This window comes from Labrus mixtus, chromosome 2, assembly GCF_963584025.1.
Source record: "Labrus mixtus chromosome 2, fLabMix1.1, whole genome shotgun sequence".
In the NCBI taxonomy this organism is placed as follows: domain Eukaryota; kingdom Metazoa; phylum Chordata; class Actinopteri; order Labriformes; family Labridae; genus Labrus; species Labrus mixtus.
Window position 1 is genome coordinate 28,512,356 of NC_083613.1, and position 22,558 is coordinate 28,534,913.

The 22,558-nt window shown below is 41.1% G+C and overlaps 2 protein-coding genes and 1 long non-coding RNA gene across 4 annotated transcripts in view; 2 read left to right on the plus strand and 1 right to left on the minus strand.

The window, feature by feature from the left end:
* The window catches only part of misp3 (MISP family member 3), a 138,285-nt gene extending 117,232 nt beyond the window's left edge, over nucleotides 1–21,053 (minus strand). The window contains exons 1-3 of one of the 2 annotated variants that reach the window (XR_009676221.1): nucleotides 19,439–21,053; nucleotides 18,413–18,486; nucleotides 15,246–16,600 (exon numbers count right to left, since the gene is read on the minus strand). Coding sequence is in view for 1 of the 2 variants with exons in the window: in XM_061060497.1 (XP_060916480.1) it covers nucleotides 16,514–16,600; nucleotides 18,413–18,486; nucleotides 19,439–21,038 (1,761 nt within the window). In the remaining variant the exon portion in view is untranslated. Of the gene's footprint in view, nucleotides 1–15,086; nucleotides 16,601–18,412; nucleotides 18,487–19,438 lie in introns of those variants that run through there. The other variant, XM_061060497.1, reaches the window with a different exon arrangement.
* Nucleotides 1,057–8,676, plus strand: LOC132991760 (uncharacterized). Its single transcript, XM_061060630.1, has 11 exons — nucleotides 1,057–1,185; nucleotides 1,985–2,133; nucleotides 2,226–2,388; nucleotides 3,057–3,122; nucleotides 3,244–3,525; nucleotides 3,625–3,645; nucleotides 3,872–3,973; nucleotides 4,096–4,126; nucleotides 4,465–4,514; nucleotides 4,660–4,694; nucleotides 7,921–8,676. The coding sequence occupies exons 1-11, from the start codon at nucleotides 1,116–1,118 to the stop codon at nucleotides 8,008–8,010; spliced, it is 1,059 nt and encodes a 352-aa protein (XP_060916613.1). The 5' UTR covers nucleotides 1,057–1,115; the 3' UTR covers nucleotides 8,011–8,676.
* On the plus strand, nucleotides 10,882–12,854 carry LOC132991784 (uncharacterized). The gene is made up of 2 exons (XR_009676265.1): nucleotides 10,882–11,259; nucleotides 11,378–12,854. It is a non-coding gene; the product is annotated as an uncharacterized LOC132991784 (long non-coding RNA).
* Nucleotides 21,054–22,558: the final 1,505 nt, after the last annotated feature.

Sequence of the window (22,558 nt, forward strand, 5' to 3'; positions counted from 1 at the left end):
TTAATGTTGCCTAATTTATCCTGTTACTTGAAACTCAATCTAATAATAAGTATTTTTGATCCCAGTTCATTGTTGCATTCACAATTTATAACTCAGTCTTTAACTCATTTGACTCTTAATCTTGCTTGGTCTTCATGAAAGTAATGTGATCTAAACCCCCTTTCATCTTTATGAATATTTACACCACCTTGAAGTAAATCAAATTGATCACACACACTTTAATTCTGCCGTTGGCTTGACTTCTATCTCTCTGTTGTGGAAAATAAACCACGCCCGCTTTAGAAAGATTCAAGTTCTGGGTTGTTGATACAGTTCATAAATATCTTGTCCCATCTGACCATGACCACGACCCAATTCCTGGTCTCTATAATCTGATTTCTCTGTTCTTCCATCGTCTGTAAGGGTGGCTGCTTCAAACCTTTTTATTTTTAAAACCTTTTTTAATCCCATTAAAAAAAGTATTTTTTGTAGACAACTATTTAAATGGTTTTAGAGCCATTTTAAGTAACAGTTGTTGAAAAACTTTAAACTTTAAAAACTTTAAAAAAATAAAGAGAAAAAACTATTTGCTCATTATTATGAACATATTTAGCATATAATGCATATTTTCATATTTGACCCACAATAACGGGAAGATCTTACAGCATTAGACCATAGTTTCTGATTTTTATAACAGAATACATTTATATTTTCTCTGTCTCAGAAAGAGAAGTATTATTGAAGGGAAGCATTTGTTCTCATCTTTATGGGGTTGCAGCAGCTCTTTGAGGAACTTTATTTTTTTGTGTTTATTTTTAAAGCACATGTATCGCAGCCTAGTGTCACAAGATAACTTGTTTGGAAATATTTTCTCCATTCACACGGCGATATTTCTACATCAGGGTCAGTGAGACGTGGGCTTAGTTTATGCTCATCATAGCACACAGCCGAGCAGGGGACTCCAAAAAAGGAAGTGTGTTTACCGCCTCAACTTCCCCAATCGTTCTGTCTTCAAGAGGATGTCATACGTATTACAAAAACAGAGAGAGAGAGAGAGAGAGAGGGAAAGAGAGAGAGAGAGAGAGTCTGTTGGTGCGTCCTCGCTTTGACCATTCAGTCTTCTTCTCGTGTCAAACATGCAGGTTGTTGGTGGTAGAAAATCATTTTGGATTTACCCTCTACTACTTTCCTTTCAACATTTTTGGGGTGAGTAATCAAACTCTAGTTGATCTTAGATACTTCTTTTACTTTTAGAGATGTACTTTTTGTGAGAATGAGGGCTGATGCCGTCTGTTTTTCAAATGAGCCGTAAGATTTGATGGCTGTAAATTGTCGTTAGTTGTCCCTCCTCTTGAAATGCCCCCTGGATCATGTCACAAATCAGAGTTTTTCCAACGGGTGACTTCTTTTTTAAGATTTATTTTTTGGGCTTTTTGTGCCTTCAATGGAAAGATAGGACAGTGGATAGAGTCGGAAATCAGGGAGAGAGAGTGGGGAACGACATGCGGGAAAGAAGAGACGACAGCCTCCATACATGGGGCGCGCGCACCGACCACTGCGCCCCGGGTGACTTCTTTTGCATGATAAAAAAACCTCTTCTCAGCAGTTAGATATATTGTATTGTCACTATTAAGTGGATGTGACACAACAGATGGACATTGGCTTTTTACATTGGTGGATGCCAGATTACTTTCCAGTCAGGGTGTTTATCAACAGGGACAAGATCGGTCGATACTGATGTTCAACCCATTCATATATTTAAATAGTTTGAAAAGACAAAAAAAGGGAAATTGCCATATTACGTGCAATCCTTTAAACAAACAACGCCGTCTGTTTTACGCTTTCTTAACTAATTGTTTCACCAGTGTGTTACAAATGTAGCGCAACCTCATGAAGCAATCCCAGCAGTGTTTTAAAGTACATTCCCACGGCTACACACTCTCTTTAGCTAAATAAGGACTTTGTACAACTCCTTTGATGCCTGTTGGACTTCTTTTGTCGACAGGAAGACTATCAGCCTCCACGTCCCCTCCCAGTCTTCCAGCTCCTAATCTTGACATCCACCTGAGGACCGAGGGATCAGTGGTATTGGTCTGCAGGGCCTCGCAGGGCCACCGAGGGGTCCTCTTCATGCTGTACAGATACAGAGATATGGTAGCTATTTCAGTGTGTGTGTGTTTCATATTGTGTCTTTGTGCCTTGCCTGGGCCAATGTGATTTGATTTTGCTCTTCTTGTTTGATTGAGGTGGACTCTTGGGGGGTGCAGTCAGGCGCTGAGGAGGTACAGTTCACTGTGAGGGTGCAGGGCGGAGATTCAGGCCGACTTGAGCTCTTCTGCTGTCTGTACAAAGACCAGGCCGGTCGATACAGTGCCTTCAGTCCCTATTTGCAGCTGGAGTCCCAAACGGGTATGTCTGTGGTACAACCTACGGTAATACCTGTGTGAAGCTGCAGCTCCCCATTTCATCATGAGTAGAACACAAAAGTGGTTGTACAGTTAAACGTGTTCAGTCTGCACCCCCGTCCTGGTTCTACATGTGGTTTAAAAATAATAAACACTCCCATCCGCTGCTGCATGCAGGTGCTTTCTGTGGTCTCTCATTGTCTTCGGCTCTGTGGGTGTGTGTAGTGCTGTTACATCCTGCTCTTCATATAGAAACCACACACCCACACACACACACACACAGTTACCGAAAACATGAAACAGAACGTGTACTGGCTCCAGTGTTGATGGTTACGAGGAGAGGTTTAGCTGGTACATGTGGCAAACCGAGGTTGTTAGCACACTTAAAGACCAGCTAAATAATGTTTGGCATTTGGCCACAGCCATGTTGGTTTTCCCAAGAGGTGTTGGTTATAAAAACCTTTACAACCTGTGCCTATTCTTAATTCATAACCATTGTATTTACCTCTTTGTGGTGGGGACAGACTACAACTGTTTATTTATCAGACTAAGAGCTGGGAGAGCTTGTGGAATGTAGTGGAATCGCAGCTTTCCCAAATGTCCAGTGAGAGAGAAGCAGGTGAATGACACACATTTGGTTACTTAAAACAACAAGTCTTCTTGTCACTATAGAGCACCATAATCTCTCCAGGAGAAAGCCAACAACAATCCTGACTCCTACGCAGCCCGGGCCGACAAGTAAATAACTGTTTTGATATCACTGAATGATCTAACATACTTCATAAAAAATACTATTTTGCGTGCAAAGAATCCGGATCTGATCTGTATATAAGTTTTCTTTCATTATTTTTGTCGTCAGATTTCTTGCCGCTGCCCACCCTTGTTCTGCAGCAGCAGACAGACGTGTGGCATTTGCTCTGCAGAGGCTCTCCTGCGTACCCCGGTGGTCTGTTCTCCCTCTACCTGGCTGATCAAGAACTCCCTGTTGCCGTTCAACGTGCCAACTTGATTCACCATCAGGTCACCTTCCCTGTGCCGGTCCAGGACACTCCACTGGTTTTATACCAGTGCCAGTACAGCGTCCTACTTGGAAAAAAATGGAGCAACTCTGAACGGAGCCTCCCATTGGCTGTCTCAAGAGGTACTGATTTACAGTCAAACTGTACAGTATGTGTGTGGTTTGGTAAGCGTGTCAATTTAACATAAAACTTGACTGTTTGCTCCTTTTCTCCTCTTTCAGGACTTCCCCCTCCATCATCAGGTAGACAAACATTATTCATTATTTTATGTGAAGCTCTACATGTGAATTTTGAGTGTCAGAAAGTAAAATAAAAAAACCTTTTAGTGCTAAAACAACATCAAGTCAGAGCCATATAAACTGCAAAGAAATAAGTGAATTTAATAGCTGCATTTACTCTTACTAATACTTCTAGTCCAGTGACCATATTTATACACCTCACACACTAATGTAAGTGTGATGTTTGCAGATTTACCCCGTGTGGACTGGCCTCTTGTTCTGGGCTCTTTCTCTGCTGTGGTTTTGTTTCTCTGTTCGCTGGCACTTGTGGTTGTTGTGGCACACAGGAAAGGTATTGCACACACAAATCTCTAAACACTTCTGTTTTCTCACTAATAAATGGCATTGTCGTGATTCTTTTCCTGTGTGAAGCGTAACACATGTCTCGACGTTTCCTTTTCTCCTACTCTCAAGTAAAAGCAGCAGCAGAAGAAAAGAAAAAAAGGTACGGGCTTCTTCGATGATGAGATAACTTTGTGTATAAGTGATATTTATGTGAACAGCCTTACAGCGGTGACAAATTGATAACATTTAGAGTATGTTTACAGTAAACATTTCCCTTTAGACTGCACAGCTGGACTTATAGTTCAACTATGTATAAATGACAACTGAGGGAAAAGTGCACTTCATAAAACCCTCTCAATATCCATTTCTTATAATTTTCTCTCTTTAATAAGCTTTAGGTTATAGCTCTGTGAGGTTGATTTTTAGATTGCTTGGTACATTAGATGCGTTATTGCTCTGACATGTTGGTAATAAATGTGACTTTTTTTTTTGTTTCAGAGAGGAAGCACAGTTTTGGACTCAAGTTCATTCTAAGGATCATGTTGTTGGTGAGTTCAAAACCAAATTCCTTTTTTTTTCTTTTAAGGCAGTGGCTGCAGTTCTGCAATTTTATTGCATGAATTTACCGCAGCAAACCAAAACTTAAGAATGTGCTGTCTTGTTGTTGTTGTTGTTGTTGTTGTTTTTTTGCAGACCTGACCCTCAGACGTAGAAGCTTCACCTCTCAGGTAAATATTCATCAACACCTACATCTCAACTGGCAGATAAATAATCTTGGAGAATTTATAAAACATGATTAAGTTTGCAATTACTTATTTTTTTTCTTTTTATACTTACCTTCGCTTTGCCAGCTGGCTTTTTTTGTTACTAAAAAAATCCCATTAAAGGACAGGTGTTGTGAATATTTTCTGATTTCCATACCTTCTGTGGTGCTCAGCGTCAAGTCCATTGGTTCCTACAGGAGAATTCAATTCAACATTAATTCAGACTCAAGTATAGCAGAAAGCCAGAAATTTAAAAAAAACACAACAATACAAAGGACAATATGAAATACATGAACACACACACAGACATTCACACATTTTCATAAAACTACAATCTTAAGATCTAACATGGAGGCACCTGTGCCAGCGTCTCCAGAACTGAGACTGTAGTTGGACTGTAATGTACTTGATGCTCGACACAATAAGGGACCTTCAGACGCATCAACTCTGCACATAAACCGGTACACAAGACTTCCTAGGGCAGCTTTGAGATGTTAACTCTTAAGGTCACAAACATCTCACTGGCTCTGCAGCCGCTCGATCTCTTGAGCAATACTCTCAAAATGTCACTGTCAGCTACTTGCAGCCTCTGTTTACTCACTGTCATGTGGTTTACCCATAAGTGTGAAGTATACAGTACACCAGTGTACAACACGCTTCTAAGCAGACACTGTTAGACAACACCTGTACACAGACTGAGGTCTGCTTGTGCACACAGCTTACAGCATTGCCTGTCAATATCATCATCTTCACATCAAGATAATCATCAACCAAATTAAAACCAGCAAAGTTCTGATTCTTGTCCTCTTTGGTGCGACAGACCATCTCAGAGCATGCAGTCAGCAGTTGTATTTACACCAGCATTTCTTGATATGAAAACAACCAGATCATCTGCATTCATACGATTGTTCACTGGACTCTTACCCGGTCGTACACCCACTATTACAGGATTTCAACCACAGGCACAGACAACCAACATAAAGATTAAAAGAACGGTTGGTGCCGGTAGCATATAGTGGTTAGTGCTTGCACCCCATGTACGGAGGCAAAGTCCTCTAAGCGGGCGGCCCGGGTTCAAATCCGACCTGTGGCTCCTTCCCTGCATCTAATTCCCCACTCTCTCTCTCGCTTCCTGATTTCTGACTCCATATCCGCTGTCCTGTCTCTAAAATAAACGCAAAAAAAGCCTACCAAAATAGAACTGGGGACAAAATTCCACTTTGTCTAACTCCAAATGAGGCTGAAACACTAAGGCCCTTTATACCAGAATAGTCCGGTGGGTGTACCATGATGTGAATCTTGAAAATAGGTCACACATGTATAGTCACATCATCATGGTTGTAATACTTTCCTGGGATTCCTGGACAATAAGCAGAACATTAAATTGCTCTTAATTTGACCTTAAAGCGTGTTAAACACTGCAGTAGTAATGATGTTCATTTTTACACAGAAATGAAGCTGCTCAGTCCCTTTTTTCTGACCTCTTCCTTTGGTATTTGTGGTATTTCTGCAGCCTCCATGTTTTGTCCTTCAGATTCCCTTTGACAAACAACGATTCATCTCCCTGACTCCTTTGCTGTAAACACACAAAAGCACACACATACTGTATGTATTACACACTACATACAAACCCACATGTACTCCTTATTATCCCAGATACTTTGATACTGTTGTGCAAGGGTTCTGATCTGTCTTTGCTTTGGTTGTAATCATTTTCATAATTAATAAGCCGAACGGCCCTCTCTAGGCTCTCTCGCCTTCTCCTTGTGTTACTGAAGAGCCATGTTAGAGGACAGATCGCTGTCATCACCAGCTGACAGAAAGACCAACCAGCTATCATGAGACGGCCCCGACGGGAGCTGAATATTTAATATCAGATGTGTCTGGAGCTGGAGTGTCCTTGTTTTACCTTGTGTGCAAAAGGAAGCAAAATGATCGAGAAACACAACCATTTTTCATTCCCCTCAAGACAAGTGCTTCTTCTTTTTGTACATACTGCTGCTGCAATGGAAAAGGACAAAGAAGTTATTTTAAACACAAACTGCAGACAGTTCAAAATGTATTTAACTTCAGCTGTTGGAAGTTGCTGTTTGAGCAAACCAACTAAGAATGAGTGTGTTCAGAGTTTTAGGACAAAATATCTGTGCAGTCTGGGGATGCTGTGTGGAATCTCTCTGAATATACCAAAGGTCATTGTTGTTGTTGTTTTCTGAATGTCTCTAAGAACTCTGGCAAAACATTATTCTTGTGTCACGGTGATATCATTCAACTCAAAATTAGGTCCTTAAATAATGTGTGAAAGAAGAAGTGACTTCTTAGTTTTGAGGAAGTGCAGAACACATCCACATCTGCTGAAAAGACAGACACGTTGCTCATATCTGTTTTTTTTCGCTGGAAAGCAGATTTTCTTCTTCGAGACAATCATGATGGATAATGTCTGGAAAGAAGACTGTAGACTACAGTTAATGTATTTCGTGGGAGGGTCAGACAATGGGAAATTTCGAGGGGTGATGTGTTGGCAACAAGCGGCAACCCTTCATGTTTGAGAAATGAAGCCAATGAGGAAGTGCAGCAAGCTGTAATTTCTTAAGTGTCCACCTGAGGCAATCCCCATTAACCCCCATATTACTGTAAAATGCTCATTTTTACAGCAAATTAAACATGTTTACAGCCTGTTACACAAAAAAACATATTTGGTATGAATAGCTCATTTCTTTATTGGTACACACTGTGGGTGTTTTTTTTTTCTTCATATAACTCACCCATTTAAATTTTATTAAGCCTAAAAGTTATTTGTAAATCTGCACCATTAGGGGTGTGGCTGATTTGAGTGACAGGTGGACACGTTGTTGCTGTTTGCAAGGAGGTTAAAAGCCGCCTCAGCTCCACCTCTTTGCCTGTATTTAGATTGATCAATAGTTCGAGTGAGACAGCATTTCCCAAACAGCGACCGCCATCATTCAGCTTCATAACCCCTCTTCAGAAACCAACGACTGATGTCACTGAAACTACGTCCAGCACATGATTGGCAATGATGAAAGGGATAACAAAGTTGCAATATACCTACAATATTTGGCTTAATTTCAACGATTCAAAATGTAGAATAGTTAAAGCAGCTTTATGATATGAATTAGACAAAAGACGAGATGTATAACAGCTTGCACATGTGTGTTTTTATGTTTATGTGCAGGAATGGGCCAGTGCTGACAGGACTACAGAGGGCGGCTCCAGATCTCCTTTATGGAACTCAATGTCTACATTCACGAGCCCAATCCATTAGATCCATTAGAAAAGTTTGTTCTCTCTCTCTCTCTCTCTCTCTCTCTCTGTCTCTCTGTGTGACTCTCTCTCTCTCTCTCTCTCTCTCTCTCTCTCTCCCTCTCTGTTTATCTGTGTAGCATCAGTCAGAGTTACACAGCAGGACAGGAAAGGAAAGGTTATTTCCTCATGTTTCTATTTCATGTGTAGCAGTAAAACTGTACTGTTGTACCAGATCTGATGTTTGTTTGATCTTACATGTTTCTGAGCTAGTGAATATAAATACAGAATATTATTATTATTATAAAAATGTGACTGTCTTTTTTTTAACAATATGTTTTAATTTAGATAGAACAAGATGACAAGAAAAACCTTTAGGTAGAGTTGCATATATCATATATAAAACTGTATTGTGGGCTCATGTTTTTTTGTATGGGTGGGATATGTATGTATATATGTGTTGTGTTGTGTGTTTGTATGTATATATGTGTTGTGTTGTGTGTTTGTATGTATGCTGGCTGCTGGAACACCTAAATTTCCCTGTTGGGATGAATAAAGTATATCTGATCTTATCTTATGTATCTTATCTTTAGGTTATTTAATGTGATCATCACCTTATTTGTAATATAATTGAATGCATGAAATGTGTGGACACGGTGTGTGAATGCTTTGTCATAAACTCCACTTGTTTAACTGTTTAGACTTCACTTATTGAACAAAAATACGTCATAGTAGATGTGCACTTCCTTCCAGCATCCTAAATAAATGTGGAGCTTGAACAACACATTTTGAAGTTACATTGATATCTAGTTATAGTAATACACTTTTATATAGCACTTACTTCTTTTAAACAGAGATTCAAGTGGTTTAAATGGAAAATAAAACAACATTATATACACATAACTTACTGTATTACTGTAGTTACTAGATACAATACAGATACTAACATTTACATTAACATCCAAATGCAAACAACAAGCCTTTTGATGAAGGACGTTTTTATTAAAATGGACATGGCTGCTGATTTTAACAATCTGGCGGATGTTCAGGTTCATTAGGGGCCGTGGTAGCTCAGTCTGTCGGGACTTGGCTATGGAATTGGAGGGGTTGTCGTTTCAACCTGCACAGATCAAATATGGAAATCAGGACTGGTTGATGGAGAGGTGGCGGTTCTCTTCCCTGGCACAGCTGAGGTGCCCGTGTGCAAGGCAGCAAACCCCCCCCCCCCCCCCCCCCATAGTGCCCAGGACACCCATCCGTGTGCAGCGCCCTCACTGACATCTCCCCATTAATGCATGTTCATTAGATTCTGTTTGTGTATGTGTGTGTGTGTGTGTGTGTGTATTCACAGAAAATATGTATGTGTGACACATCCCTCAAAAATGTACCAAAATAAATTATAATCAAAATCTCGGGTTGCACACAACAAATAGGTTCCTGCCTGAGGACCTCAGGTTGATAATGATGGTGTAATAAAAACAATCAGGTGTTTGCCCTGTAATTCAGAATATAAACTGAAAACAAAGTGTCTTTAAAAATGTCACATGTGCTGGCGAAGCTGTTTACAACGGGTCATGATTATGAAAGAAATGACAAACGGATAGCACTTACAGGGAACAGCCTGCCTGCTGTAGTTTTGTTAAATATTCTGCAGAGGGCACTGTTAAGACATGATATAAATGCAAGAAACACACCTGCAGAAAAAAACACATTAAAAACAGCTCATTTGTTTCATGGAAGAATGTGTCTGTGACTTGCACAAAGCCAGTCATTCACTGAAATGTGCTTTTGGCTTTTACCGGGGGATGATGGTAGAAGAAGACTCATGGATGGTATAACATCTTGTTTTTTATCTTCTACATTGTAGGTGAGTGTGCTGAGACAGTGAGAAAGTAAGAAAGTGAAAGGACACAGGAGGGAGAGATACACCTTCCACCTGTTTATGTGGTTTTTATGGTGGACAATAACTCAGCAGAGTTACAAAAAGTCAACTCTGTATTAGGACTGAGTTTTATTACATCTGTCTGCACAGGACTTTCCATCAGCTGCAGGCCTGCACACAGGGAATGTATTTATTCATTTGTATTTCCTCGACACAGACTGTCTCATATTTTATGTCTGAGCCATTGTGTGGGCAGACGCACGCATGGTGAAGATATTCAGTTCCAAATAATGAGTGATCTGTTTGAACAGGAGGCAGTGCAAAGGTGAGGAGCCTGAATGATGGAGTTCAACATGCTGGTAAATCTGAGTGGCACCTTCATTTGCATCCACATTACGCTGACTTGTGGCAGCTAGACAAATGCCTGCTAGACATAACAGGCAATGTACAAATGTGTGCATTATTGCTGTGAAAACCAAAGTTTGTCAATGGAAGTCAACAAAGAAAAATTAAGAGGAATTTACCGTCTTTACCGTCTTTAGGAGCGAGGGCCCCCCAATTGATTTTTGCTTAGGGCCCCACCAGAGTCTAGAATCGCCACTACTGGCAGCATCCCCCTCTGTGTCTCCATGAGTGTCTGAGTGTCTGACGCACTCAGTTTTTAGTCAGATCTATATGAAGTGACTTTTGCTATCTTGAAATTCCTCATACAGTAATTGCTCTTAGCAGCTAATGCTGCGTCTCCTATATTAGTGAACAAAGTATAGTGCAGGCACTGAACAAGAAAGGTGTAGGCTTTTCATTTCCCACCTGGAGGTTTTTGGCGCCTGGTTTGGGTTAATAATTCAGTTCAAGCTGATGCAATGCACTTTATTCATCTGGTAAGTCATGACTTTAGATTGACAGGCAATTCACACTTTTCATTTTGCAGGCTGTTCACCTGCCTCTAGTGCCTTCACAGGAACAGTATCACACAGCTTTGTGAAAGGGCTCATGTTTCAAACTATAGCACATGTAAGTGAACAAAGCTGGAATTGTGAGCACCGTCTATGAAAGCACCTTTGACCTATTTGCACTCTTCACTAACAGGCTAGGAGGCAAGACTGTATATGATCTTAAAAAGAAGACCTTCATCATTACAACACAAAAACACGTCTGCTTTACAAATGCCAGGAGATTCAAAGATAGCCTGTCTCATATGACCGTCAAACATTCATCAAGTGTTTGCCGATTCATTTTGACAAACTGAATTCTCTTGTAGATATCCTGTCAGTTGTAATTACAGGTGGTCTGAGAGTGTCACCTGGTGAGATAACAGCAGGCTGACTGTACCTCCTACTGTACTCGGAGACAGTTTGGACCATATTCTCTATGTAGCCACCTGTTTATGTGGTTTTTATGGTGGACAATAACTCAGCAGAGAAGGGCTGTCATAGAAGCTACAAAAAGTCAACTCTGTATTAGGACTGAGTTTTATTATGTTTGTCTGCACAGGACTTTCCATCAGCTGCATTTGTTTTATTATCTGACTGTTCAAAAGTGATGTTGTTTTTTGGCTATAACAGCGACAATTTAAAGTCAGGTGGTGACATCATCGTTTGCCATACATTTAATTCTCTACATTTTCTTTCTTAAGTTTCTTAAATATCAGGTTTTTTTTATAATAACCAGTCTACAAGCAAACTGAACGGGTGACTAATCAACATTTATTCATCCTTTGTCATCAAGAACATTGGTTCTCAAGTAGTGGGTCGGGGCCAAGAGGTGGGACGCAGAGCCATTTTCAGTGGGTCACAAAAGTTTGCCTGGAAAAAACCTTGTGCAAAAATGTTTGTGAAGCGCTTTGTAAACATGTTTGTTTTGTTCAGTTTCTTACTTCTGTCACATGTTTTGTACCGAATGAGGTCCAAACTTTTTATTTTTATTTCAGTAAATAAATCTAATTGGTCGAAAAATATCAGAAAGCGGTTTTTCCAGAGGAGTTGGTGGTGGGTCCTGAGGCTGGACGAGTTGAGAACCACTGATCAAGAGGATATATTCCTCAATGCACAAAAAAAGACGAAGCCAAGCTATGAATGATACAGTTAACGCTTCCAGTGAATGACTGTTAAATATGTCTTCTCCACCTCTTAATAAAACACAATCCAGACTGCATCCAGTGCGCTGTCACTAGGTTTATGTTGATTCTCCGTGACTCAGAGCCGCCTTTATGTGACCTCTTCTCTCGAACATCAAAGCAGGACACCCACATCAGGCATTATGAAATTCTAAGGGATAATGTGTGAGCAAATCAAAGGAATCAGCTCCGGCTCTCTTTTATTGTCCGTTGACAGAGCGAACAGAGGCACTGGAGATCAAACACATACTGTAGTTAATACGTTAAAGATGTAAAAACTGGCTGTTCATAAGGCTTTGTTTTTTTTTTTTTATAGCTAGAGCAAAACGGTTCATTCTACAGGAACGATGACTTTCAATGCTTACAAATCTTCAGCATGACTAAGTACAAGATCAGTTTTATCAACTGCAACTTATAGTAAACACAGAAAGAAACAGAATATATGTTATTCTGGACTTCTTCAAGAAGTGCAAATTGAGCAGTTTCTGAAGTAATTGTTGCAAAAGACAAGAAATGAATCGGGTTATCTTTTTTAAAATACCTTAGGTTTTTATCGATGACAAAATGTGTACTTCAGGTAGCACATTTAGCATGTTACTAAAAAACTGAAGGTTTAAAACATATATCCTGTTTATCCTTCACATAAAAAGGAAACTAAGTCCACCTTTTTACCTGACCTTGATTGTTGTGATGTATTGTACATAATGCCTCCGCTTTAAGCCTTCATACGATGGAGAGTATAATGGTGCACTGAGATTTATCACAAACTCTGGTTTTCTTACTCACCTTTGTCCATATTCTAAAGTCAGTTGAACTGCTTTTTGTACGAGCCAGCTCGTGCGTCGCTATCTTCAAAATAAATCAGTTCTTGACAAAATTCCAGGCTACCTTTCCTCTTTCTTAAGCGTTTGGGTTTTCTGCAACTTTTTGCACAGAAATCTCTACAGCCAGGTTTTAAAACTGCAACACCGAGTGACCCTGATTTTTTTTTTTTTTTAAATCTTAAGTGAATATTTTTGAACCCAGGCTCTCTGTATCCAAATGTTTTAGCTCTTCTTTTATATGTATATGCAGCTTTTCTTTGCCAGGTCTTCCTTTGAAAAGTTTTCTCCGACCTCAGTTGGACTATGCTTGCGACATAAAGAATAAATAAAAAGATAAAAAGAAGCAAAAAAAGTTATAAATGTGAAAGGTCAAGACAAAAAAAAATGAATGATGCTTTATTTGTTTTTTAACTTTGGTTTCAAAGTCTACCCTCTAAAAAACACAGCTGAAAAAGTACCTAAAGTACGAGACATTTGTACTTGATCACAGGACTTTGACTAAACTTGTTTCACCCAAGCACATTTACAAATCATTCACCTATAGTTAATCTGAAAACGAAACCCACACACTACACACAGACACACACACACACACACACACACACACACACACACACACACACACTCCCCCCCACACACACACACACACACACACACTCCCCCCCACACACACACACACACATCTCCTTCACGTCTTTTTGTACTTTTGTCCTCGCCACAATGAGGCATTACAGGAGCAGCTGCTAATCCTCTGAATGCTGACTGTCTCACACAATGCCGTCGCGCTGACTTTGAGCCAGCAGGACTTTGGATGACGGTGATAATGAAATATCATGGAAATGAGTCAGGAGCTAAGCAGGTGATAGACAGGTGTGCAGGCTTTTTGCTGGGTCACCACACCTGAAAAGCAGCCAGATTTGATATCAAAGACAGAGATAACTGAGAAAATAGAGTCTGTATGCCCTGTGTGGACGAGTTCGATGGTTTCAATATAAAAGAATAATCTTTGATCTTTGACTCTGACTTTATACCGAGATAACATATCAGAACTCAAACTGTGTATTATCCCGTCTCCTTCAAGCTTTGCCCTTTTTAGCAGTGTATTTCTTTCACATTTAAAGAAGATACACCGCTTGCTAAAATAGCAGGATATAGTTTACATTGTGCCATTAGAGCTGGCATTGTGGCAACATGGGGGAAGCTGCCCTGTGAGGAATGAAGCTTATTAATAATTTTGAGCACTTAAGGTGCTGCAGCTCCACCATAATAACACAGAGGCATTGTGGCAGTGGGCTGCGTCCAGTCAGAATGAGCTGATGAATTATTCACAGGAGATTGGGAGGTCACTAAAGCGTGGTCTGCTGATCTAACCTCCACACACACACACACATGCACACGCACACACACACACACACACACACACACACACACTTGCACAGAGGCCTGCTGGGGGAAATTTTTATTTTGTTCAACTTAATTCAACATCTTTCAAAGCGGTTTCCATGGTGATGTATTTCTGTATGTTCACTGACAGTTTAAGGGAGCAACAGAAACATGAAATCAGTATTTGCCCACAGGATCTGGAGCATTTGTGTTGTGGTTAAAACAAAACAGTGCTCGTAGGTCAAGCTCTGGTGGAGAAACTAGACCGACAAGGCGCCATTATTACCATAAGATCACCCTACTTTACTATTCATCTGGGGAACATGAAGAAGTTGAAAAACACTGAGTGTTCGCTAGATTGTACATGATGTGGGTGTATCAGTCAGGTACAAACAGATAAGAACAAAGGAGATAAGTTATGTGCATCAAGATTTATTTCAAAAAACAAAATCATGAGAAAACAAGTCTGACAACTGAACAGGGGTCATATCATGAGTGCTGAAATAGAGTCAAGTCTTCGGCTGTGTCTGAAGCTGCATACTAACACGCTGCCTACTGCACCGAACTGACGCTCATCTTCTCTGAGTCAAGGAACTCCATTAATCACGCTTTTCTGTTCTGAGCTATGTTTAATACGCTAGCTTAACCTTCGAGCAGTATATAGAATTTATTTTAACAGCATGTATGTTCAGTACTTATACAGCTGCCTGGTTAATTTAATCATATCTGACCACATATAAAACAGTATGGTTACTTTTATTTGTATGCAGCTTGTGAGCTCCGCTATTGGATAGTCTAAAACAGTGGTTCTCAACTGGTTGAGTCTCAGGACCCACCAACTACTCCTTCATGATAAATCGTGACCCGAATATCTTATATTTCTCAATCGATCAGATTTTTTTTTTTTTTAAAACCTCAGACGGTACAAAGCGTGATAGAACAAAGAATCTGAATGAGACTTGTTAAAAAAGCGCTTCATAGACTATTTGACAGCATTTTTCTTCCAGGCACACCTTCTTACATGACCCACTGAAAACATCTCCGCGACCCACCAGTTGAAAACCACTGGTCTAAAATGTGCAATGCATCATGGGGCAGATTAGTATGATGAGGGAGCTACCGTGCCCTACCTTAAAAATGATAGACAGTCTATTATACATCTGGGTGTTTCTCGCATACACAAAATTCGATGCCAAATTCAAATTCAATGCCTTACTAAGTATGCAAAGTATGAAAGTATGCAGCTTTGTACACAGCCTTTGTCTTTGTATCTCTGAAAAACCCAACAGAGTTATTTCACTGCCTGTTTGCTACATCAAAGCATATAGAATAATATATTTATTTTCTAAATCTGATCTATAGTAAAGGGGGATGTTTGGCTTGCTTGCCAACTGTAAAAAGAATAAACTTGTTTGCGCACATCCAGGCAAAAATGCAAAAAGGTGCAGGACAAGAAAAGTACAAACTGTAGAAAATAGAGAAAGGTCCGCACGCTGTTCTGCTCCCAATGGCAATTTTATTTAGACATGTGTGAATAAAATTGCCATTAGGAGCTAATCAGTTTGCAGAGCTTTCTAATGTTTTGCTTGCCACAAAGTGAAGTTGTTGGAGAAGCTGTGTTGGTGAAACAGAATAATTATCAGTTATTTCTTATCCCTGTCAACGACCTTATGTCTTGTCAAACTGTTTCATTGAAGCAATACCCTAAAACGCATGGCTATTATGTAGGATTCATTATATTGTACATGTGTAATAATCTAGTAACTCATTGATTGACATCATTGCATGAACAAAACTGGTGTTACTATTATATTTTTCAGTATAAGATATGATACATCTCCACCTATATTCATCAAATAAAAACTATGCAAAACTTACAATGGTAGAGAACGTTATCACAGTTTCAAAATCTCGTTCTCTCTAAATTTACATTTCTCTGCTTTCCAATGAAGCGTTATCACTATTTTATTTTGCCTTTTTACATTCATAACTCTCACAGTCTTCCAGTGCCAGAAGCAGGCCAAGTCCTTTATCTGCTAATATGTCCTCCTTTTCCTCTCTTCTCTGCTAAAGGACTCTTCAGGGTTTTGAGTCCAGCATCAATCCTTTTCCCTGTTCCCAATTCTCTTGACCCCCTTTGCAGCCTCAATTCCTGACCTCTTTCTTGCCTCACATTCTCTCTTTCCTCCTCCTCATCACAGCTCCCCTCTCTAGCCTATTCCCACTTTTCATGGCAAAGCTAGCTCTTATTTTTTTATCACACAATCTTTTCAGCCCCTTGACTTCAATAGCGCAGGTCTCGGTTAGCCTCCTTCCATCCTCAGTCGTCTCCCTGGCTGTGTCCGTTGATCAGGCCAGCCTCCCAGCGTTGCACCAGAGGAGTCTTCTTTCTGGGACTGTTGAGGACCTATAGGTTTCATACAGAAGGAGTAGCCTAAGTGGTGATTGGCAAAGGCAAGGGGCATGGAGAAAGAGCATGTAAAAATCTGAACGAAGAAACAAAAGATGTGTGGGATCAGAAGACTAGTATGCCAAAATGGTAAAAAAAAAAAAAGGAGCTAAAATGTAAAAAGTCACGGCTGGTTGTATTTACTGTATCCTGTGATCCAAGGCTATGTTATGTAGGCTATGACTCAGTCAACAGCTGAGACCAATTTCTTCTGAAAACCACTGTTTTATTCCTGAACTGTTATCAGGAACCAGGTCTTTGTAGAGAGAAGATGACTTCCGGGAACATTTGTGAAAGCCCTAACCTTTCTAACCCTAACCTTTCTGAAGCTGAGAATTTCAGCGAATAAGCATTTAGCCACGCTCGGAGACAATTAAAAGAACGAGGAACACGCGAGTCAGCAAAGGAGAGGGAGCTAAAGATTCGCCTTTGAAGAAAATTCCTAGTATTGTGTCGTGAATCACTCGGAAATGGCCATATTAGCATTCAGCAGCCTAGGTTAGGCGTGGCTTAATGGTAACATTAGCTGTTGTCTGACCTTAGCAATATATAAAACCAGGAATATATCACCAGGAACCAGGTCTTTGGAGAGCTCAACCATCCAGTAGAGAATGCTATAGCTAAGAATTTATGCCTTTTCTATTAATAACACTACCAAATGGTTATATCAGCTTCCCGCCACTTCTATAGTAGAGAAGTTATCAAGTTAGTGGCTAAATGCTAAAATCAGCGGTTGTCTGACTGCAGCTAAAGGCTTATCAAATATGTTGTATAAACTTGGAATATGCTCGACTGGCCTATAAATGTCTCTCTTCATTGTCTCTCTAGTGGCTCATCATCAAGAATGGTGGAAATAATAGTCGGCCTAATGTATCAGATTTACTTTTTTTTCCCCTTCTTTTGTAATTAACAAAACAGTATGACATTATAACTTCATTTAAACTCCCAGAGCATGTGTCTAGTTTCATTCATTTATTCTTGAACTGCTATCAGGAAGCAGGTCTATGCAGAGAGCAGATAAGCACTCAGCAGAGAGAGAAACAAGAAAGGGGGAGAGGGAGAGGGAGAGACAAAGTCAGACAGTCAGAGGAAAGGAGGAAAAAGGTTGTGAATGCCAACATCGTTTTGAACTCTGCAGCTTAAAAAACCCAGCAATGCCTATCTGAATTAAGGAGCTAAAGCCATGGAGCAGCACTCAACTCTAATCAGAGATAGCACAGTTTCAAAGACATGCAGCGCAGGTAACGGGATATTCAATTGACTTTTCACTTTCTCTGCTGTTGACTGCACACACCATCCCGCCCCCTCACACACAAAGCCACTCCACAGACTCGGCCTCTCTGTCTCAGGGCTGTTTGCCTTCTTCTCCTTATCTATAAAGATAAGCTCCTTACTGTGTGTTCAATACGTTATCAGATGTTTGTGGCCCACATTCGCTGCAAAAGAGATGCTAACATCCTCCTCCCATGAGCCTTTCTTCATCCCTTTACAATCCAGTGCAGTTTCAAACACGCGTTCATATTCATGCTGCTGAGAGAGTAATTGAAGCCCCAAAGCAGCGTTGCAATTCATGTATTAACTCTCAGTTAAAACAGCTTTAAAGATTGTGCAACCTGATATCCTCTTAGCTGCATTCAAGGGAGACTAAGGAAGCCGATTTGCCTACGTTTTCATGTTATGTCATCAATTCTAGAAAGTTGTTGCCAGCCGTATCCAAAGTTGTAATCTTTAAACTTCCCTTTAAAACAAATACTGGCAATGATGACTCACCTCTGGCCGGCTAATCTTTCCCTCTTCAGCCTGGGCCGGGGGCCACACACCCAACTTGCCAACTGACTGGCGTACTGAAAGAGAGAGAAAGAATAGAGAGAGTGGCTGAGGGCAAAATGAGAAAGAGCAAGGCAACACTCAGGCAAATGTGTTGCTGTGATTCTGATTTTGCTCCAAAATGTGGGCATAAAGTGTGTTTTTATTAAACATCATGAGAAATAGAAATAAAAAGTGTGAACAAGAATCGAAGAAACACAAAAAAGGTTACATGACTCATGTTCTATGAAATCTTACACGAGTCACAGTCATTCAGGTGCTGGTACATCCTGCAGGTGTGTTTGTCCATTTTTCTTTCAAAGCAAAGTCGGAATCACATGGAGATTAATTTTAAAACACGTCCTTTCAGCAGGCTATACACTACTCTTTTAAATATTGCTGTGTTTGTCATTAGCCGGCCCGCTACACAGGATTTGTACCGAAAAAAGTAAAAAAGAAAGTTGTATGCAGTTATGGCTTCTTGATTAAAACGTCATTTGAATTCCACTGTTCAACATGCTCCTTTCTTGCTGAACAAATTAAGTGTTGAGATATGACTCAGGACTTTTCCTCAGCCCGGGCTTTGCAATTAACATGACGGACGAGAAGCGTTATTTATTGTGGAGTTACAGATTTTTATTCTCTTGTCAGCCAGCTTATGGTCTCCGGTGCAAAATTATTGCCCATAACAGCTAATGCTGGTTTCGAAAAAAAAAGCTGTTGGAGGTTTTCCACTGACCATGAGAAAAATAAAATAATGTGCTCACTGTGCTGTTTCGGGAGGTTTTCATCATCTCAGCACAGATATAAAAATTTCACACATACACGGGCACAAGCATCCATCCACACAAAGTCATTGTCTGTGTGCGCTGTGAAACCCTGCACACACACACACACACACACACACACACACACACACACACACACACACACTCGCACGCATACACACACACAAACACCTCTAGCCCTAAAACTCACGACTACACTCACCTGCTGGGGGTCCAGTTACGGGCCTGGATAATGAGCGTGGTGAGTCAGTTACAGGAAGTCTATTCAGTGAGGAAGAACGAGTCAACTTGGTATTCCTTCCTAAGTTGGCTCCTGTCTCTCCTCCCGCACCACCATACAGACAAATCCTCTGCTGGAGAAGCTCCTTCTCCCTCTCTTGAGCCTCCTGGATGTCCCGCTCCACCATAATCAGATTTGTTGAGGAGCGTAACTTGAAAAAGGGGTTCTCCTTGGGTGTCAAATCCACCTCCTGTTGCTCCTCTTTTTTCTGCTCACTTGCTTTAATCTCACCGTGTCCGTCTGTCCTGTGCGATGGGATATTGGGCCTTGCAAAGTCGACAGCAGTGGTGGCCTCTGCCTTTGGTTTTACGTGGTGGAGATTCTGTGCCCCGGCACTCAGGTTACTTTCTATGATGATGATCTGGCTGCCTGTCCCCTCTGAGAACCCCGGTCCTCTGGGAGCCAAAGACGTGGAGCCTCCGCCTTTGGCTGAGTTTGGGCTCTTCTCTACATATGCGCCTCTTATGGTGGATGTGTCCTGGTTCACCAGGTGGGAAATGTCACTGGGAGTAGAGAAAGGCCAGGACTGGGCTCTAGTCCTGATTGGAGTAGGTAAAGTTGAGACAGGAGGTGCCTGAAACGCCTCAAATAGCCTTTTTCTCTCTTTGAGCTGGCGGACTGTGCCTTTGTGGTAGAAACCTGGAACTTTCCCAAGCTTGACCAGATCCTGCTCCCTCTGGACCTCCCCGTGGATCTCATGCTGCATCATCTTACCTGCAAACTGCCTGTCTTTGCCCTGACACTTCTCAGGGTGAGTTATTTGAGGCTGAAAAGCAACAGTTTTCTTTACGGGGATCTCTACATACTCTGGAAAAGTTGGTTTCTTCAGAAGCCCTCTGGATCTTCTCAGGCTGTGTTCCCGCTCCACAGCCCGTCGGATCTCCCTCTCAATGGGAGTCTCTTTGATTGCGGGAGCTGTAGCGCCAAGAGAGACGGTGGTCTTGCCCTCCAACGTGCTGCATGGGGAGAAGTCTGCTGAAACTCCACTGTCACTTTGGCTATCGTCACATGAGTCGCTCTCCATCCTGACGCGTTTAGAAGGCACAAATCTGTATTTTTTTGGCTTAGGCTTTCGTGTTTGGACTGCTCTTGAAAAACGCAGTCCTTCGCTCTGCTGCTTTCCAACCGCTTTGTTCCTATCAAGTCCACCGTCTATCTTCCCTTCCTGTCCACCTGTTTGCGTGTTTTCTCCGTCTGTCCTTTCCCCCGCCTTGCTCTGCCCTTCTCTCACAGCTGCAACACAACCAGAGCCCTGAGAAGAAGCTGCCCCTCCCTTATTGGGCAGCTCCATGGCAACCGTGGACAAAGGTGGAAGGGCCTGGCTGAGCACCTGTTGTGCAGCTTCCTGGTTTGCTCCCCTGAGGGCAAGTTCACGCCGGATCTGGACCAACAGCTCCTCCCTCAGTTTGGCTTGGGTAACTGCAAGCATTGTCAAGGTTGTGTCTGACACACCGGCAGAGTTTGGTTTTCGGAGAGACTTCTTTTTGGGTTCTATTTTCGTCAGATGCCGCTGACACGACATGATATCATTGCTCACATCGTTTTCTTCCTCACTTTCATCAGCAGAAGGCAGAGATCTTGTTGTATATACATCATCTGAGTTGTTTCTGTCAGAGGGAGAATAATGAGTGGTTGAATTCATTCCAGCAGCTGTGGGCTGGGGCGTATTATTTTCAGCTTTATTGTTGTCAAAACCATCTGGTGATGAGTTTGGATTTGTATCATCTGGCTTTTCCTCTGATGTGGAATCTATATTTTCATCAACTGGCTCAGTGAGAGGGGGTGTCTGTTGATGTTCTTGACTATTTTGGCTATCAGGAGATAAAGGGTCTTCTGTCGGGTCTGAAACAATCTCTGAATCACTGATACAGTTTGCATCCTCCCCCTCCGGGCTGGAAAATCCTGCTTTCAGCGAGACTTCTTCCTCAGATGAAGCAGTGAGAGGGGGAGTAAATTGGGAAACCTCCTGTTTAGCCATTTCTTGAGTATCCATGGTGTCCAAACTAATTCCTGTTGATTCCTGGTTTTCCAATGTGGTAACGTCAGCCTGTTCTTTGTGCCCTGCAGGCTTGAGGATAACCAAATCCTCTTCTGCCCTGGGAGCCTTTTTGTCTTGAAGAGACAGGTTGTCACTTACATTTACACCCAATACACCTTGTGCCTCGGTCTCATCGACCTGATCACCGAGTAGGTCTACAGGCCCGTGTTCCTCGCATGCCACAGGCTTTGTTGCCATAATGATAAGTTCTCTGCTTCAAAACCTTTTGGAGTAGTCACGATTTTCGACTTCCAGGCGGGCAGTCTGAGTGAAAGCAGAGAAACAAAGAGGGGAAAGGAGAAACAACCAGAATGATCAAGAGAATTCAACTCCCAACATAGCCACACATTTTATATCCGATTATTGAGTTACAGATGAAAAGACTTCCTATAGCATGAATAAGAGAGTGATTCATCAAACTCTCTTAACTGTGACATTTACTTCGGAACAGTTTTGAAATGCTAAGTGCTATAGTGTCATCTCTGTACCCAAACCCTGGACAACCTTTGTCGGAACACCACATCTAGAACGGAAATCACATCACCATTTTAAAGTACATTTTGAAATATTATAGGGTACAAATACCAAATAAACAAAAGTTACACAAACAACTGATTCTCATTTTGTCAAAACAACTTGAAACAGTCCTTTCTCGTATTCCACATCTAGACTTGTGCTAACCCGATGTTTGCTATACTCTTACTCAGTGGTTCCAAAACTTTCTCTGTCCTGCCCTCTACCCTTGAAGGAGGAAAAATGTTGTTACTCGACCAATCACCCAATGTCACTTAAAGGGAAAAGTTCAAATGTATTAAATTACCATCAAGATTGAGAACATTAATTTCCCTATTAAGTATGTGAGTATGTGTGTGTGCACAGGAAGCAAAGTAATTATTAACTCTTTCTATATCCTCTAGCCATACTTCAAATACTAACATAATAGAATGTAAAAGATTTCATATTCCTGTGGTTTTTTTTAACTTTAGAAAGTAATACAACAGAGT